General features: G+C 39.9%; 2 protein-coding genes across 26 annotated transcripts in view; both read left to right on the top strand.

The window, feature by feature from the left end:
- nav1a (neuron navigator 1a) overlaps window positions 1–5,276 on the top strand; it is a 144,788-nt gene extending 139,512 nt beyond the window's left edge. The window contains exons 31-33 of the mRNA XM_084721119.1: window positions 97–215; window positions 327–515; window positions 2,722–5,276. Coding sequence (XP_084577245.1) covers window positions 97–215; window positions 327–515; window positions 2,722–2,817 — 404 coding nt within the window. The 3' untranslated portion in view covers window positions 2,818–5,276. The remainder of the gene's footprint in view (window positions 1–96; window positions 216–326; window positions 516–2,721) is intronic.
- A 1,237-nt stretch (window positions 5,277–6,513) lies between these two features.
- Window positions 6,514–14,500, top strand: part of mybpha (myosin binding protein Ha) — a 31,974-nt gene continuing 23,987 nt past the window's right edge. Inside the window, exons 1-9 of one of the 25 annotated variants that reach the window (XM_084721090.1) lie at window positions 6,514–6,776; window positions 8,318–8,383; window positions 8,829–8,894; window positions 9,457–9,522; window positions 10,652–10,717; window positions 11,514–11,567; window positions 12,437–12,502; window positions 13,339–13,473; window positions 13,906–14,073. In XM_084721090.1, the coding sequence (XP_084577216.1) occupies window positions 6,554–6,776; window positions 8,318–8,383; window positions 8,829–8,894; window positions 9,457–9,522; window positions 10,652–10,717; window positions 11,514–11,567; window positions 12,437–12,502; window positions 13,339–13,473; window positions 13,906–14,073 (910 nt within the window). In that variant the 5' untranslated portion in view covers window positions 6,514–6,553. Of the gene's footprint in view, window positions 6,777–8,317; window positions 8,384–8,828; window positions 8,895–9,456; window positions 9,523–9,967; window positions 10,034–10,651; window positions 10,718–11,513; window positions 11,568–12,436; window positions 12,503–13,338; window positions 13,474–13,905; window positions 14,074–14,500 lie in introns of all 25 variants that reach the window. The other 24 variants (XM_084721089.1, XM_084721093.1, XM_084721095.1 and 21 more) reach the window with 24 other exon arrangements.

Here is a 14,500-nt window from a genome sequence, read left to right as displayed (position 1 = left end):
TGCTGTAAGTCATTCATTGTCTTTTTGTTAGCGGAGATCTGCACTCTTCTTGTTGGATCTGAAGCAGGAAATATTAACGTGAAATGTCTTTCTTAGGTCCCTGCTTCTTCCTGTCGTGTCCAGTATCAGTGGTAGAGTTCAGGCAGTGGTTCATTGACCTGTGGAACCACTCCATCATACCGTACCTGCAGGAAGGAGCCAAGGACGGCATCAAGGTGAACACACATGCAGAGGTCCTCCAAAGTGTAACATTAGCGTTAACAACAAGTTCATTTCTATACCTCTTCACATGTTGCTAAAAAATCCATTCCTGTCTGTTCTCTCAGGTGCACGGGCAGAAGGCGGTGTGGGAGGATCCGGTGGAGTGGGTGAGAGGGACTCTCCCTTGGCCTAATGCACAGCAGGACCAGTCCAAGCTCTTTCACCTACCTCCCCCCAGCACAGGTCCCCCCAGTGAGGAGAAGAAGCCCCCCAAAGATACACCTCCACCCAGCACACTGGAGTCAGACCCACTGGTGAGTGTGAAGGTTTCAGTTGAGATGGGGGACATCTGAGTGCTTTTCAATTGTCAGATGTCAGTTAATGAGTCTATCAACAGAAAATTCAGTGTGAAATATTCTAGATAATAGACTAAGGGAGATATTTGGCCTTTTATAGGTTACTAAAATACTGCATTATGGTTTGTACAGGTTAAATGAAAGAATGTGTGTTTGCACTTATGCAACATCTATTTTAAGGCATTCCTGTTAAGAAGCACAAAATATGGGAAGAGGAAATGGAAAATCATATAAGTGTCTGATATATAACCACAGTCTGACCACTACAGCAGACAAAAACGTTTCCTTTTTTTTTGTTGGGAAAGCACGTGTAACATCTGCAGCACAGTTTAATTGAACACACACACACACACACACACACACACACACACAGGATGAAAGACTGTATAGTCAGGTCAAAACAATGAGAGTGAGAGTGAGATACTAATTAAATCCTACATTAAAATAGGATTGAATAGAATAGAAATCCTTTATTGTCTTTGTGCAGAATACAAAGGAAATAAGGAGTGTTATTCCTTATCAGTGCAATACAAAAGACAGAAAGAAGAACAACCTCAGCAAGAAAACAACCACAACCAACACAATAAACACAATGCAATTTGCATTAGCATAGATGCATTATTGCACAAGAATTATTACAGTAGTATGAATGTCATTATTGCTTAGGAATAACTGTAATTATCACATTAGTATGGATCTATTTATTGCACAAGAATAAACTTGGTTATAAGTAGAGGCTCAAGACACCATGAGAGGTGAAGTCACATGACTTATACTGACTTGTTTCCAGCAGTGGCCTCCTGCTTGGACATGTGTTTTTCCTGACCATTAATGGCTCACAGCAGGTCCAGAACAGTGTGAAATGAAGGAAGCAGCCAGTCATAGCTACTGTTATATCATCTCTTAAATGTTTAGTTTAAAAGTTTTAGAATAAATGTCCCACAATGATATCTCATTCAGTCTTCAATTATTTTGTAAAGTTGATTACATCAGACTATTTACCTGCAATTCCAAAGGTGACTTCTCTTCAACCAGTATTTAAAATTCAGCAGCAGGAAATGCTTTTGCTTTCCAGACTCATTAATAAGAATGAATGGAAGCAGTTTATACAAATCAGGTGGATTATGGCTGGGCTCATTTAAATCTGCAGTCTAAATAATACCCTGCTAAATTGAAAAATTGTAAAGATGCAAAATTTTGCGCTGACGTTATTTGTGAAAGGCTTTGCAAATATCTTAAGCGTTTTATTGAGCAAAAGTGCCAAACATTGACTGGTACCAGCCCCACTGTTTGCTGTTTTTCTGTCACTTTAAGTTCATATTTGTTTTTGTTGTGTACCATTGTTTGGACAATACATCCAATTTCAGAATGTCCCCTGGGTTCTGGAATTTCTTTATGAGCAGTTTTAATTATTTTCTGACATTTCTTAAGCCAAACCATAGCTCAAGCTCAGTAATCATAGAAATGTTCAAATTAATGGTAAAGAAAAATAGTTGCATTAATACTTAAAGTCCATGTAAAGCAATAGTAAATATGTGTTCTGAGTTTGTCACGCCACAGAAAAATGTGTTATTTACCACCCAGCTAGATTTGAATGATTAAAAAATTGTAAGTATATAAAATAAGGTGTCAAAATTGTACAAAAATAAACAGCTTTCCCTGCTGTGAAATGCTGGGGGAATGTCCACTGAAGGCGCTGAAGATGCAGCCTCTCTCAAGATACTGCTAGTTATTAAAGTTAGTAATTAAAAACCTCTGTGACTTGACAAATGGGTGCAGCTTTATTGGACTTGTACAGACATACATGTTTACTTTAGTGTAGTAACTGGCAATGGAGTTCTAGTTTTTACTTATTTTTAGGGGACGGGTCATGCTAAGTGTGGCTACAGTGCGTCACTCAGCCATGAAGACTGGCTCAAAAAAGGTGAAAACAGTTTACAGACCAGTTCATAACTACATAGTTCCCAGTTTTTCACATTTTCAGCAATTATAACAGGTTTAGAAACATATCTTTGAATTTCCTTGACACAGACTTCCCCCTGTGAGATGCATTTAAAGAAATGTTCCCTCTATGCTAAGCTAAATCTGAACCTGTAAAGCAAAACCTGTCTGTTAATCTGCCGTTTAAACTCACTCTGCCTCACTGTCTCCTCCTGTAACCCAGATGGCCATGCTGCTGAAGCTGCAGGAGTCGGCCAACTACATTGAGTCTCCGGAGAGGGAGGGCTGTCTGGATCCCACTCTGCAGGCTACACTCTGAGGATAACACACTGACTGTCAGTCAGGCTGTGGAACTATGGGCTCTTTATTATGGCTGACACAGTGGGGGCAGTCCCAATGAGACTATAAAGACTCTATTAACTTTACTGTGTGCTCAGTGAGCAGCTATGAAGCTAAATGTAAAGGATCTACAGAGAGAGAGAGTCATTATGGACGAAGGGTTCGCTCTGCCCTACTGTCAGAACTTTGGAGAGACAAACTGCTTTCATAGGAAGCTGTGATGATCATGTCAGGGAAAGACTTCGACTTGTCTCTTCTCTGTCCTTAATTTGTTCCAGATGGGTTGTTGTCAAATCTGCAAGTGCATGGTAACCGGAATAGTATGATGCAAAATATTACCTATAATCCTATTGATCAAGACCCATTCTTTTCTTTTCTTTTTGCTTTTGACGTTCACCACAACTATTGGTGCTTACTGTACTGTGTTTCTTTGAAGGTGCACGTTTCAGTTCACAAAGAAATTCAGAATTAACTCCTCAAAAGTAGGATTGTCACTTGACAACAGCCAAAAATGCACTTTATTTTGTACTTGTGGTAATTGGATTTTAGGAGGCTGTGTCAACAACAACTGTGTGTCAGTTTGGCCAAATCATGCAGTTCATTAGTAATTCATCTAGATGGCAGCATCTACTTTCTCCTGCCTCAGTGCTCTCCTTGTGAGCTTTGTGACTTATCAAAGGTGCTCAGTATAGAATATAACACACACGTTCTGTAACACAGCTATGAAAACGGCCTTGAATGTGTTTTCTTTTCAGTTCAGCCATTGTGTCGTTCATGGATCGGAGGCTGTAAGAGTAACATGCATGGGTGAATAATGAATCGGTTTGTAGGTCAGTCATCATCAGTAGCAGTAATATACTGATATCATAACTACAGAAACAGACATACTGTATTATAAACACACAGAAAAAAACAAAACAAAAACTTGCTTGTTTGTCTAGTCTGCCAAAACGGCCTACCACTTCTGGCTATGCTTGCGTATATTCTGGATTTAGATATTGGTTTTAAGACACAAAATTCTCTTGTGATAGATGAGGATACAGCTTTGAAAAAATCTTGATTTTGTAGGATTTTATACTGAGTCATCTTCAACGATTGTCTGTATACAGCAAACACCACTTATGTATACCCAACATGCCATTATCAGACAGTGTAGAGACAGACACTTCTGTCACCATCATCCGACGGGGGGAAAGGAAGAACGTCAGTTTAAAAAAAAAAACTGCCATCAAGTGATAAGATCTGTGCACAAAAAGCATTTCCTTCCTTATTGCATTTGCTCTTTAAATCTTTGATAACATACCTGTAGAAATCAGTTTCCTTCTCACACGTTGTTTTCAGAGTTACTGTAAGAGTAAGGGCTGCAGTGGGTCAGAAAGGTTGATTTATAAGTGGCTTCCTCCTGTTCCTTTCCTTCATTTGTTTGCACATAATATATGTTAGAGTACTAGATTACAGAGTATTTATTGCTCACATCCTGACTGTTCTTGTGATGAAGGAAAAAAAAGACGTGTAGGAGGAGGAAACTGTTGTAGGTCGTAGAGATATTCTTAAACCTCTCAGCCATGTGCCCCCCCGACCCTGAAGTACCTCACAGACTGCCATATTCTGTCCAGATGTTCCTCTACTTCTCCAAAACAGGGTGCGGTGTAAAGTAGAGACATGATGCCTAAGTCTATCTGTGCCTGAAACACAATTTGGCCTAAAAATCTACCACACGGAGGCCTCAATTTAAGAGGAAACGTCATCACTTCCTCTCACCTACTCTGATGTCACTTTAATGTCGTCACCTTGATGCCCAGATTTGGGTAGAGAGTGGGTGACCTTGTGGCTGGTCATGGTGACAGAGCTGTTAGTTAAGACGATGTGTTGCAGTAGATGAGAATGTGTTATCATGACCAGGCTGCTTGTGTGAAAGACTTGACATCTTTGAGGAGTTGCCTGAGCAGTGTAAGAACAGATTTAAGCCTGGAGATGTGACGCATGTTTCCCTGCTGTGTTCTTCCCAAAGTTTTGTTTCATTGGACCTACCACACTTAAACCTTATTATCACGGGAGGGATTTTTAATAACTGGATATCTTCCTCTTTTCATGTTGTTTTTAAGAGCAGACGTTTGTTTTTTCGTATGCAAATATTTGTAAAGGTTTCTTTCTCTTTTGTACATGACATCACTATTGTAAACACTGTAAATAGTCAGTGCATCTGCGACAACAATCACTAAAAACCTGTAGAGATCTAAGAGAAGAAGGCATGGTCCCTGTATGCAGAAAAAAAGGATGTCCTTGGTGAGTTTTATTGTCTTCCTCAAGTAGGAAGGAGCACTTGGCTTAAAAGGGGGCCTAATAATGGTTGTATGGCATGTCTCTATAACCACATCAAATCCCATATGTCTAACATTCAGCAATGGACACAATAAAGTCATGCCATTCTTCACGTCACTACCTGTCTTAGTTGTCTGTCTGTGTACTAAGAATGTAATGATATTTAAAAACTCAATATACAATAATACCATCATATAAAGTCTTTAATGTTTCTTATATTTTATTTATAAGGAAAAGACACATTTATCAACATTTCTGTAAATGTGCCAGTGCTAGCCAGCTGGCTAGGTTTCAACCACAGTCCTTAGGCAAGATGTTTTGAAACCTATAAAATGGTAACAGGCAAAAAATAAATGCATACATAAATAAGTAATGAAGACAACAGGACATAAAGACAGCAACAAAACAAGAATTCTCAAGACAGAACACAAGCCATGCAGGTAAAATGGTCACATATCCTCACACACAAGCCATTTAAGACCAGGTTGTTAAATAATAAAAATAATAAATTTGATGTGTACAGCATTTTCTAGTTGTATAGAATTCCTACTGCTTGCAAACTGCAAAATAACAACAGTACTGCAGAAAGTAAAATAAGGATATGCAGTGGTAAGTAATTTTTTTTTTTTTTTTTTTTTTAAAAAAGGAGAGAAAAAGGAAAAATTTACCATGTAATGTTGTGGTAGATATCGTCACAGTCCTGTATGGAAACACTGTGATATCGGATACACTGTGATGTCTCTACAGTTTGTCCATTAGAGGGCACTAATATTACTGTATGTAATCAATTAGTAGATTGCAGGACTATGTTATGTGTCATTTTTTGTCTTTTTTGTCATTCTGTCATTTCAAACTATTATTTGGGATTATTAAAATGTAAGTTACATTTCTTTTTACATGTAAAAAATAATTTATCATAAAAACAAGCCAGGATTACCCCTGCCTGTGTAGGTTACAGCATCGTTTTCTAGAGGGAAACCCTTTATTTGCGAAACTCTCGCGAGATCTGTGTGCGTTGTTTCTTCATCGTGCACGTAAGTAAAAACTGCTTACGTTTTATACTGTGACAACCCGGTGGTTAATATCTGCATAGATTTAGGAACCAAAAAGACAACTGGTTGGAGTTAGGGCAAGATCAAGGTTTGAGTTAAACGGTCACTCTCGCGAGATCTTTAGCGGGTCTGAGGTTCTCTTCCAGACAGGACAGGTTACAGGTCCTAATAGAGATGAGGGCTGACTCAAGTGGGTAGGGAGGGGTAACTATATCTGTGGAGTTGGGGGTAAAGTCAGGGAAATGGGTGGAGTTGTCTCCAAGCCCACCGATCCTCACGCTATATATATTACCTAACACGTTCTGGCTCCTTCATCCAGAGGACTGGCCGTCCGTCAGCACGATGCCAGGCAAACCTGCCCCCATCAAGAAGTCCCCAGCCAAGAAGGCTGCCGAGAAGGCACCTGAGCCCGCCCCGGAACCTGAACCCGCTCCACCTGCAGAGGCTGCACCTGTGGAAGCTGCTCCCGCTGAGGCAGCTCCTGCTGAGGCACCGGCCGAGGCAGCTCCTGCAGCCGAGGGAGAGGCAGCCCCCGCCGCTCCAGCTGAGGAAGCCCCCGCTCCAGGTACCTGAACGCACCATGATGTATACTGCGCAAATACATCCCTGTTGAATGGGACGGAATGCTAACCTTACTTTACTAAACTTAACCGACTAATGTAGGAGTTATTTAATTTTACTGGCTACTGAAACTAATGCAGTCAACAGTCTTGCAGTTAACTCTATCTTGTCTTGAAGGTTCAGTTTTAGAGAGGTGTGTTGATTCAACTCTAGTGGCATTTTGGGGGGATTAATGTAAATGAGGTTAGGGTAAAATATAACATCACAAAGCTGAAGACCATTTCCGCCAATAAAAGAAAAAATATCCTCATGGTCAGTCGTATTTGTGAGATCAAAGTTACAATAATAAGGTAAATGTAGAAATTATATGATAAAACGTAGAATTCCGACTTTTTAGCTCATAATTTTGTATTTTTTAGCTTAGAATGGCGAAAAAAATGGTGATAATACACCTGATTATTGTACACTTAAATTAAAATTTACCTAAGTGAAAATATTGATATTGCACAATGAATGATAATACACCTGATCTATATTCAGTGTTCAATACTGCACATTGAGATAAAAATTATTAAAGGTTCACTGGCATGAAATGTTTGCACATTACAAAGTGACATTACAGCTGAACATAAGTACTTATATTGTGTAATTGGCACTTTGTAATATTGTACATGGTAGTGCAAAGTAATTGTCAGTTCTGTGCTACCATGTTCAACAATTGTTGAACTGTAAGACACATATATATAATGCATACTACATGGGGATATAGTTTTCTTTTACTGGTGGAAATGGGCTTCCATAAATATCATAATAATCTTCGTGCAGGTTGGATTTAAAGCAAGGCTGTTGTAATAGAATGCAGTAGTTTTAGTGTGGTGTACCTAATAATCTGGCAACAGAGTGCAGATGTACATTTTGAGAGCAGGGCACAAAAGTAGCATTGGCCACCAGCCAAATGCTGGTAAAATATGCAAATGGCTAGATTTGGTTCTCTCCAATACCAGAAAAAAGATAATTTGGTAAAATGTGAACATTTATTAGCCATTTGGCTGGTGGCCAAAAAAGTTAATTTTGTACCCTGTTTGAGACATAAACATTTGTTAAAAGTGGCCTGTTTAACACTAATCTTCCTCTTTCTTCTATGTGCAATCTTGCACTTGCTCGTGGAAGCGATGTCTCCTTTAATGTAAAGCCTCTTAACATCTAGCAGAGGATCAGAATATAGTAACAAATTCAAAGTATGAAAATATACACACAGGCAGGAGACACCAAGATTAAACATTGGCTGCAGCAATTGTAAACCTTATCACAAGGGACGGATATAGGATGGAGAACCGGTATTAAACCGGTTGCTGACAGGTCAGTACCAAAATATCAACGAGCTCCTGGACAAGCAATACTTTTTTTGGTATCTGTATGAGTAAAAATCCACAGTGATGAGCTGAAATGTCATGATATGGAAAAGATGCTTTGGATAATTATCAGGTCCTTCCACTGGTGTTTGTTTCTAAAAACGACGTTAACCTCCTGCTTGTCTGATGCTAGCCGCTCCAGCAGAAGCTGCGGTAGTTGAAGAGCCGCCAAAGGCCCCCACACCCCCACCTCCTGCAGGTAACACCAACATTTCCACTTAGCTGGGTCCTGCTTTGAACGCCCAATCAGGGTCAGTTTCTGTGTCTTATAAAGTAAATAATTTTGGTTGGATAAAACAAGATGATTCATTAGGAAATTTCAGGAAATTTTTCACTATTTCCTAAATGATTGGTATTCATGTAACATTACGTAAATATCTGACAGGGCAAAAAGTTCAAAAGTGTGGGCTCACTATACTGAATTTGATGAAAATGCAGCTAAATGTAATAACTCAGGAAAAAATAAAAAATAACATATTTCTGTGAGTAGTGCCAATAAGTGCACAGGAGACAGCAGCCTGAACATGGGCTGTTGCAGTAACTGTAACGTTCATCACTAAGGATGAGTATAAAGAACCAACACTAAACCATTACTGGTGTTTGTTTCTAAAAACGACGTTAACCTCCTGCTTGTCTGATGTTAGCCGCTCCAGCAGAACCTGCCATAGTTGAAGAGCCGCCAAAGGCCCCCACACCCCCACCTCCTGCAGGTAACACCAACATTTCTGCTTAGCAGGGTCCTGCTTTGAACGCCCAATCAGGGTCAGTTTCCGTGTCTTATAAAGTAAATATTTTTGAGTTGGACCTATGGTTGGACAAAACAAGACATTTGAAGAGCAAATTTTTCATTGTTTTCTAAATTACTGGTATTCACGTAACGTTACATAAACATCTGACAGGGCAAAATTTTCAGTAGTGAGGGCTCACGTTACTAAATTTGATGAAAATGCAGCTAAATGTAATAACTCAGGTGACAATTTCACTTATTTCTTCAAATAAAAGTAAAATAAAATAACTATTGAATCTTTTCAAATCTTTTCTACTGTAACCCTCATCACGAGGGATGAGAATCAAGAACCAGTACTGCTGACAGCTCTGAACCAAAACATCGATAAATTCTTGGACAAACAACACTGCTACTGAGAAGTGAAAATCCACAGTGATGGGTTGAAATGTCCAAATATGAAAAAGAGTCTCTGGATAATTATCAGGTCCTCATTGCTGGTGTTTGTTTCTAAAAACGACGTTAACTTCCTGCTTGTCTGATGCTAGCCGCTCCAGCAGAAGCTGCGGTAGTTGAAGAGCCGCCAAAGGCCCCCACACCCCCACCTCCTGCAGGTAACACCAACATTTCCACTTAGCTGGGTCCTGCTTTGAACGCCCAATCAGGGTCAATTTCTGTGTCTTATAAAGTAAATAATTTTGGTTGGACAAAACAAGATGATTCATTAGGAAATTTCAGGAAATTTTTCACTATTTCCTAAATGACTGGTATTCATGTAACATTACATAAATATCTGACAGGGCAAAAAGTTCAAAAGTGTGGGCTCACTATACTGAATTTGATGAAAATGCAGCTAAATGTAATAACTCAGGAAAAAATAAAAATAAAATATTTCTGTGAGTAGTGCCAATAAGTGCACAGGAGACAGCAGCCGTAAACATGGGCTGTTGCAGTAACTGTAACGTTCATCACTAAGGATGGGTGTAAAGAACCAACACTAAACTATTACTGGTGTTTGTTTCTAAAAACGACGTTAACTTCCTGCTTGTCTGATGTTAGCCGCTCCAGCAGAACCTGCCGTAGTTGAGGAGCCGCCAAAGGCCCCCACACCCCCACCTCCTGCAGGTAACACCAACATTTATGTTCAGCTTAGCTTTGAACACTCAATCGAGGTCAATGACAGATGTTATGATGGGCGAAAATTGAACATTTCACTCCTAAACTCAGAGATATTCAGTTTAATGTTATGTTTGACAAATTTGTCTTTTAAGTTGAATATTTTTGAGTTTGGGACCTTTGGTTAGACAAAACAACACATTTGAAGATGTCAGGGAATTGTGATGGAAATTTCTACACTATTTTCCAAATGATTGGTATTCATGTAACGTTATACAAACATCTGACAGGGCAAAACCTTCAAAATAGTGATAACTCAGGAAAAAAAAAACCTTATTTCTGCAAAAAATAAGTAAAATAAAATAATTATTGAATCTTTTCAAGTCTTTTAATTTCATGTCTTTATTTTTTGCACCAAGCTGGTACCGGTTCCTGATGGATCAGAAGCAAAATATCGATAAGCTTGTGAACAATCAACACTGCTACTGATATTCCTTTTAAGTGAAAATCCAGAGTGACGAGTTGAAGTCTCACTGTGTGAAAAAGATGCTCTGGATAATTATCAGGTCCTCATTACTGGTGTTTGTTTCTAAAAACGACATTAACCTCCTGCTTGTCTGACGCTAGCTGCTCCAGCAGAAGCTGCGGTAGTTGAAGAGCCGCCAAAGGCCCCCACACCCCCACCTCCTGCAGGTAACAACAATAATTAGAAATATAATTATCATTACAGTTATCTTTAATTTATTTTAAATGATCGTAAATAGTATCACTGAGAATTATCATCTGGTATTGCCAGGCTACATTCCTGCTCAGAAGTCTTAAAACCTTTTACTTGTTGAAATTTTTCTAAACATGTAGCTGTTGTTCATGATGGAGCTGAAACTGTGCAGACTTTAATATTCTGTAATGTCTTCCATCCAAAACTGCAGTATAAAACTCAGTGTATGGACTTTAAATGCTAGTCATCAGTAGTTGAGGCTTTGCAGCATTGCTAATTAGGCCAATATTGAAATTACAGAATACCAGAAAATTGTAAAGTCATTATACTTTCCCAAACAGTAGTATAAAAAACCCAATAACTACCTTTTTTTCACCCTTTTCTCCTGGATCTACTGCAGATCCCTTCACCGGTCAACGTGAATCTAACATGTAATACACTTACTGCTGATGGTAAATCACATCAGGATTATTAATGGCCATTTTCTGGCCATTAATTTCAGTACATTTACAGTAAATTAACCATTGTTGAAGTCCCTGCACTGTGCAGAAACAGGAGAAGTAAGAAAGTAGCAGCACAAAATGCACAGGACTTAAGTGATGGTTAAATAGCTCAACTCACCGGTTATATCTACATTACCAGCCAGGTGCTGGTAAATCTGAAGATGAACCAGTTAGATCTCAGACCTTGGTTGGTAATGTACATCACTGGTGGATGTAGTTGAGTGACCGGAGATGTTATTGCCTGCTAACATGTAACCCCTAACTTCAGCTGAGGCCACAGCCACCGAGGAGGGAGCTGAATCGACAACAACTCCTGCTGAGGGTAAACACACACACCACGGGCGGTCCACACACACACAAGCTGTGATGCATGATGTGTAGATTTGTTTCCCACTGTGCACCACACATGGTGTCCATGTTTCTTGCTCATGATCTGTTGTGTTTACCGATATTTCTGTCTATGAACTTCATCATGTGTAAAGTTTTAACCCACCCATCAGGTCTGTCTTTGTGGACATGTCATAATGTTTTTTCTGCTGTCGTGTCCAAATGTCTTTAAAATGTCAAAAAAAAAATGTCTTGCAGTGTCGCCAAAATGTATTCAGGAGTCAGTTTTTGGGTGATAAACCCGTCTCTTCTTGTCACTGTGAATTCCCAAAGCTTCATCCCCGCTGCTTTGTCCCACTGCTTGCCTCATTGGAGTGTATCCTCATCAAATCAGCTTGAAACTGATTGATTCCCAGCATGAGTAATGTCATAATGTAAGTCACTAATTGGCTTTCCTAATGGCATTTTAACGCTAGTTGTTGCGCCTGCTGCTGAAGACGGTGCCACTGCTCCCGCTGTAGACGCTCCTGCTGCAGACGCTCCCGCTGCAGACGCTCCTGCTGCAGACGGTAAACAGAAACCACCACACAAAAAACAACATTACTTCTCAACCACACAATGTGCTGCAAACAATGCTGACTGCTGTATTGAAAATCTTATTAAACAATTGCTATCCATTATGCTTCCCCCCAGCTGTGAGGACTAATGGATACTTAACAAAACACTGAACCTCCTGATATCTTTTCCAGTGAAAATCCACTGAAATGTCACGATATGGAAAAGATGCTCTGGATAATTATCAGGTCCTCATTACTGGTGTTTGTTTCTAAAAACGACATTAACCTCCTGCTTGTCTGATGCTAGCCGCTCCAGCAGAAGCTGCCGTAGTTGAAGAGCCGCCAAAGGCCCCCACACCCCCACCTCCTGCAGGTAACACCAACATCAAGATTTACGCTCTGCTGTTAGCTTGGTTCTGCTTTGAACACCCAATCAAAGTCAATGGCAGATATTAGATGATAAAGTTCTCTTCTAAACCTGAAGATATTTATTTTACTATTTTGTATGGCAAAGAAAAACACTTTTTAGAAGCTGGAACTAAGAAGAATGAAATTGTGATGTAAATTTATCAGACTGTGTTAATTGAATAATCATTTAAAGGTCCTAATGAAACAATTTATATGTATTTACCACTGTGTATGGCTAATATGTGAATAGTTTGTAACAATTACAATTAAGACCTTTACCCAACCTGCTTGGTTGCCTATAACAGCCTGTGGACTCATTTCTACGCAAAGAAACTTTTTCCCCAGGAAAATCCAAAAGACGTGACATTTGCTCATGGTTCTGAGTGACTTGGCTTTCTTCAACTCCCCTGTGGCATCAACAGTGTGCAGCACTAGTTAACGTTAGCTTAGAGTGTGCTAAAGTCAAAAACCAAGCAGCACCCACCACAACACAAGCCTAACTTGTCAACATGATGCTGGCCAGTCACATTTGTCTCATGTACTGTACAACATGATGATGCCTAGGATGCTCACTTGTGCCTACAGAGGGTGGGTTTTCTGAAAATTTCATAGTACCTTTAGACAATATTGTGCAGATTTAATGACGATGATCATTAGTTGCAGCCCGTTCAAGTAATCATGTTTTAGAATGGATTGATATGATGGTAATTATTACATTTTTTGTGTATCTCAAGGGTCATTTCAGTTTACTTTTGTTCACTCCAACTTTTAATTAAACTGCACTGTTTGAACCTCCTCCAGTCCCCACCAGCGCTCCTCTGGACGTATCTGTGGAGGACGTGAACGACTCCAGCCTCACCATTAAATGGAAGACACCAGAGACCATCGGAGAATCCGGCCTGGATGGATTCACCATCGAGTACTGCAAGGATGGAAGTAAGTCTGTATGCGTCTGTGTATGTGAGGCTGCACCTGTCCCCCGGAGTGTCAGAGGGCAGATAGACTCATAGCCGGGTCCAGGCCGTATACGGCAGGCAGCATTTCACCGGCTGTCATTGTATCTCCTGACACCACTTTTAGCTTCACTCGTTTGCTCAGATGACAGCATGCCTTCTGAGATTTCATCATGACGGCCAAAGTGTACTTCTTATGGGCAGGTTGTTTGTAAACTTGTGTCGGCAGGCGATAAACCACTTAACAAGTTTCATCAAAGATGTTTTACACTTTCGAAATGGAAAAAAAGCTTTATGAGGAAGGTGTATTTAAAAAAAAAGTTGGAGCCCTATCAAATCATCATGACGTGTATACTTTAAAGTGAAAATTTCACTAAAAGCAACATGCTAACTCAAACTCTGGGTTTCCCTGCAGCATCAGACTGGGTTGTAGCTAACGAGGAGCTGACTCCATCTAACCGCTTCTGCATCAAGAATCTGACAGCTGGCGACATGCTGAATGTTCGTGTAGTGGCTGTAAACCCCGGCGGCCGCAGTGAGCCGGGCGCACTTGCTGCGCCTGTGCCGATCCGCGAGGTTGTTGGTGAGTAGCCGCCAATGTTATTTCTCAAATACCCTCAACCCTTGACTAATTTCAAACAGCCCAAACTGCAATTGTAAACTTGTCTTTGCAGAAACATTTGCAGTTCTGCAGTATGAGAGTGAGATATGAGATAAGTGGGGCTGCACATGAGAGAACCTGCTTACAAACTTATGCAAAATATCCAAAAGTGTTATTGCATTTCTTTACAAAACTACCTATAAAATCCCTAAAGTCCAAACAAAACTTCCAAACACAAGCTGCAGTTCATATCTGAGTTTTTCACTGTGTGTAAAGACGACTTTTAAAGTGTCTGTCTCCAACCTCTTTATCAGGCGCGCTCTAATAGTTGTAACTTATGACCTATCCTTAAAATACTCATGTTGCAGTGAGGGAGGTAGAGGTGGTATTAACTGGCAGGGCCTCAGAT

This window comes from Lutjanus erythropterus, chromosome 6 (genome assembly GCF_056507025.1).
Source record: "Lutjanus erythropterus isolate fLutEry1 chromosome 6, fLutEry1.hap2, whole genome shotgun sequence".
Taxonomy (NCBI): domain Eukaryota; kingdom Metazoa; phylum Chordata; class Actinopteri; order Lutjaniformes; family Lutjanidae; genus Lutjanus; species Lutjanus erythropterus.
Note: the sequence above shows the minus strand (reverse complement) of the source record. Positions and strands in the feature narration are given on the sequence as shown.